We start from the raw sequence: 4,705 nt of genomic DNA, 5'->3' as shown, positions 1-4,705 counted from the left end.
GTACAGGTACAAATGTGAATTGGACAATTTGCCGTGGGCACAGAAAACCCCTCCCCCTATCGTATAGTGCTGTTCAAAGTTACTACTGGGATGTGGGTTTTTTGCGATACTATCAGTGGCGAAAAATCCCCTGCTTCATACTAACCATTCCAGTGCTGATACTGGTTTACAAGTCGGTGTATTGCAACGCACAGCATTTTGCGTTTTACGAAAAAGTGAAATGGATATTTTCCATTCATATAATCTGTTTAAGCATATTGGGGTTGCTTTTTTTTAATGTTGAAATTTTAACGCGAATGCTATTTTCTGCTAGTCCATTCTTGTATTGGCAAGCGGCACTGATTCTGGCAGACAATTTTTCCAAAGTGTCGTCCAGAAAAAGAATGCATTTTTATGGTACATTCATGGTCGATGACATTTGCCAACTATGGAAAGGTAGCAATTTCAGAGGTCGTTTGTTATTGCTTTTCTTTCTCACATACAGCATTATTGGAATAATATTGCATTGCAATTTCTATCCATGGACCTGAGCCTCAAAAAATCGATTGTTTTCTTATTAATGTTTTGTAAAGGTGCTGTTCCTAGTTGTGTAGTAAATATAATGTATCAAAATTTTGCCCTTTTTGGTAGTCATTGTTGAAAATAGGATTATTTTCAAAAATTTATACTTCAGTTTATTTTTTTAATAATGATTTATTATTAAGAATTATCATATAATAAATATTGAAGAAACTCACCGTGCTCTTGTAGTGTAGTGGTTATCACGTCTGCTTCACACGCAGAAGGTCCCTGGTTCGAGCCCAGGCAAGAGCAAAAGGTAATTTTTGTTTTTCCCTTAGCATCCCTTTCATAATTACTGTAAATTAATAATGTTAAAGTTATTATTAGCTTGTTAAATCATCTTTGTTTGCAGCAAGAGCATTATTTTACTTTGATTGTTGCTGACATTTTATACATAGTGCTATACCGTGAAGATGTGTAAAAGTTAAATTATAATTTTAAAATTTAAAAAATTAAAATTAACACTGCTTATTTTTAAATATAAAATAACGTAAATTTATTTCCACAAGTAAGCTCTGTGCATCCATCAAGTGATTTTATTAGGGACCCAACTAACAGATGTATTTATATATCTTAATCTGATTGATAATATTTCAGATCTGTCACTTTTTGTTGCTTTATTTTTACGCCATTTATTTGAATTCTGACACTGTTTGTCGTAGTGTTTTTACTAATCAGACGCTTTATTCAAAGGTGACAATGTTGAAGCTGATTGTCATCATTATTTTGGGGCGTAAATTTCAAAATAGAATAAAAGAGAAATATTGTTTTGTTTATTTTTGTTTATGCTTATCGATCGATTGATGTATTAAATTTGAACACATGAACGGCTTACTTGTAAACTTGATAAATATAACACCAGTTTGATAAATAGTAAAATCCGGTTGATAAGCATGTTTTTACAAAAGGTTGGAAAATAACCGTTGATCAATAAAAATGCATATATACTTTTCGAAGAGAAACGTCAGCTTGAAGTGAATATACATTTTCAGATAGAGCTATTTTTAAATATTTTTGAACTGATAATTAAACGTAATGTTAATAAAAGTGAGAATAGAAAATCAATGTGATATGCGTGAGTTGAAAATAGCGCTTTACGTGAACACTATGTGAAAACTAATTCAATCTACCATTAATCATAAAGAGAATATGCAAATTTTTGAATTACCATTGAATTGAATGCCTAGCGGGCCCTCACCACCACCACCTCCTCCTCCTCCTCCTCCTGCTCTTCTTTTTTTGTTGCACAGTTTTTTTGCTCATTTTCATCTCCAACTGCTTGAATTAATCTGATTTTAATATATTTTTTAAATTCTGACCCCAGTTTGAGGTTAATTTGCAATGGTCTTTCTAGAAGTGAATGACGTACAGTACTTCCATCACGAACGAAGAATTCCCTTTCATTGAAATCAACCAATCACACTTTAGCTTTAGCCAAATATTCATTTTTATTCCTTTACTCACAGCTGCTGACTGTACTGGTGGATAATTTGTCGATTGTAATGATTAATTAAATAAAATGAATTGCTAAAGCATAATCAGCAATTCTATCAAATCAAATGAAATCAAAATCAAACATTAACACAAAAACAACTTTTCAAATGGAAAATATCAACACACAGAGAACACAGTTTCATTTTTCCAATAATAATGTAAAACGCAAAAAAGAAATACATATAATAAAAACCAAGCCCACCTCCCACCAAAATCAAAGAAAAAACAGACAAATGTTGAATACTGTTGAATTATTTTGCATTGCCAAAGCAAGCCATGTTCACTTTGGTGTTGTAAATTTCATTTTTCAGCAACTGAAATGGTAATTCGTGAATATGCAAATATTCAAAAGCATTGCATGGTAAAGTTAACAAAGGAAGAGAGATAAAATCTGAGATAAATGCAACAAGTGTCAGACGCTGCTGCGGCTTTCTGTTCGCCAGTTATAGCATTTGGCATATTGCATTTACGATCCTGCAAAGCAAAGCTAGCAAAGAAGTTATTCATTTTAGAATGATAATTCTTTTCAAAGCTGTAGTGAAAAAATCGTACAACTACAGTTACAATGGAGATCAATAAAAATTTTGAAACTTTCGTCGGTTCAGAATTTGTAGTACTGATATAATGCTTATTTTGTTCCTACTACTCTTTATCCCAAGTAGTTTTTTCTTCTTATGACAAAATTTCCAAAATATTATAATTTAAAATTAGAAAATTAGCTTTTCAATTACTTTTTTTACATGAAATTGCTTCTCATGACCAGATTAAATGAGTTTATTTATTTCTTAAAAACCCAAGTAGTGCAGTAGAAAATAATAATGCCTTTAAATAAAGTTTAATAAGAGAACGACAACAGTGGTTGGGAGGTGCTGGCTTATAATAAAATAAAGGAAATTTGCCAGTTCCCTCCTGAACACTTTTCGAAGATGAAATCTGTCCAACTTAACTTTAACTGTGTGCTAAAGAAATTCTGAAAATAATAAGCTAAATTTTCTTTATACAATTTGCATGCATTTTCTCAGTTTATTCATTAAAAAAACAACCTATGAATTTATATAGTACATTATTATTATTATTCATATAATAAGTGCCAAAATTATGTTGTTTTTTCCTTTAAATCAAATAGCAGAAATTTGAGAAACATGATAAGTTTAATTGAATGCCAAATTTATCATATTTTGTGCTCTTCTTTTTTTTTATTCATCGTTGAATTATTATTAATTATAATGAAAATAAAGTGAACTGAAATGTGAATAAAAGTACATTTTATTATGTTTTGTACATCCATCCCAATGATCTTCATATTCGATATTAACTGTTGTTGTTGTTGTTATCTAGTTGAAAAGTTGTTTTGCAACAGCAAATTTGATGCGAGCATTTGTATTAGTAATTCGGATTTTTGAATTTGTTTACTGAACAATGAATGATTGATTTGCTAGCAATGTGATAGATAAATAATGAAAAAAAGAATATTTTCAATTAATGGCAGTTTATTATTTTCAACACTGGAGAGACAAAAACTAATAAAAAAAATATATATATGTATATAAGCAATGAATTAAAAAAACATCATTTCTGATGAAAAGTCGTGTTGTCTGTTGTATTTTGCATGCAGAAAAAAGTGTCTGCAACTTCAACGTAGAATGTGCTACACAGTATACAGATTTGTGCTAAAACAGACAATCAATCTGAATAGAAAAGAAGCTGTCATATATTTGTTTCAAAGAGAACAAAACAAAAAGTGATAAAGCACCGAGGCAAAATTATCCAGCAGCAGAAGATGAAAAGCATAAAAGTCAATAAAGAATAAAATCAACAACAACAACAACTGCAGTAACAACAACGTTATAAAAGACGGCACTTTTCAAAATTATTATTTTTTTTTCTTTGAAAAAAGAAAAGGCGCTTGGAACAAATAAAAATGAAAGTCATAAAGAAAAGTTTGAAGCAACAATGACTGCACAGCATTGTGATTTGAGTAAAAAAAGCAGGCGAATATAATATAAATGGATGAAAATAACATACGGCAACACAAATGTTGAGAAAGTCAAGTGAATAATTTGTCGCTGCCGTCTAATTTGATTTCCCCCACACCCCGCTCTCATTTGCGGACGGAAAAACTAAACGAACGAGCAAAAAACAGTCTGAACAGGAAAAAAAACAAAGGTGAAATGTGTTCAAGAAGAATACACGCGCATATCTACATATATATACATAGTAATTATTCTAATTGTGATCAGACAATAATTTCTCGAATAACTCGCTTTTGGGACGGTGTTGAATAGCCAGAATGAATGGAACCTTCTCGTGAAGCGTAAATGCTCCCGCCGGCGGGGTTCATGTCGACAAAATTTTGACCATAAACCACCGGCATTGTGTAACCGTTGCCCAATGACCATAACCAGGTTCGCCGGCGGCGGGGGTGGTATAATCACCGCCGCATGTTGCTGTTGTTGCCAGTGCTGCTGATGCTGCTGCTCATCGTAACCCCTTGATAAGGGAGGGTACCTCCGATGGTGTCTGCCGTGAAATGACATGGAGCCATTCACCAACGGTCCGCCTTATTGAGAATCGGACATGCTCTATATACACGCTGACTGTCCAACTGCCGGAGATTCTGGCCTCTCTGAGATTGGTAACGCGGAACGTC

General features: G+C 32.5%; 1 protein-coding gene and 1 non-coding gene across 2 annotated transcripts; one reads left to right on the top strand and one right to left on the bottom strand.

Moving 5' to 3' along the window:
* The first annotated feature begins 740 nt into the window (after positions 1–740).
* Tsp_13546 lies at positions 741–813 on the top strand. The gene has a single exon. It is a non-coding gene; the product is annotated as a tRNA-Val (tRNA).
* A 3,419-nt stretch (positions 814–4,232) lies between these two features.
* Tsp_13545 (putative siderophore synthetase component) lies at positions 4,233–4,592 on the bottom strand. Its single transcript, XM_003368450.1, has 2 exons — positions 4,316–4,592; positions 4,233–4,255 (listed from the first exon to the last, which is right to left on the bottom strand). Exons 1-2 carry the CDS (start codon positions 4,590–4,592, stop codon positions 4,233–4,235), a joined length of 300 nt encoding a protein of 99 aa, XP_003368498.1.
* Between the last annotated feature and the right edge of the window lie 113 nt (positions 4,593–4,705).

This window comes from Trichinella spiralis (genome assembly GCF_000181795.1).
Source record: "Trichinella spiralis strain ISS 195 chromosome Unknown Scfld2449, whole genome shotgun sequence".
NCBI classification, from domain to species: domain Eukaryota; kingdom Metazoa; phylum Nematoda; class Enoplea; order Trichinellida; family Trichinellidae; genus Trichinella; species Trichinella spiralis.
Note: the sequence above shows the minus strand (reverse complement) of the source record. Positions and strands in the feature narration are given on the sequence as shown.

What these genes read in the sequence shown, in the direction of transcription:
- Tsp_13545 (XM_003368450.1), bottom strand. Translation starts at nt 4,592, where the DNA reads ATGTCATTTCACGGCAGACACCATCGGAGGTACCCTCCCTTATCAAGG. An exon ending in CAACACCGTCCCAAAAGCGA is followed by an intron (nt 4,256 to 4,315) that starts GTTATTCGAGAA and finishes ATATATATGTAG; the next exon opens with ATATGCGCGTGTATTCTTCT.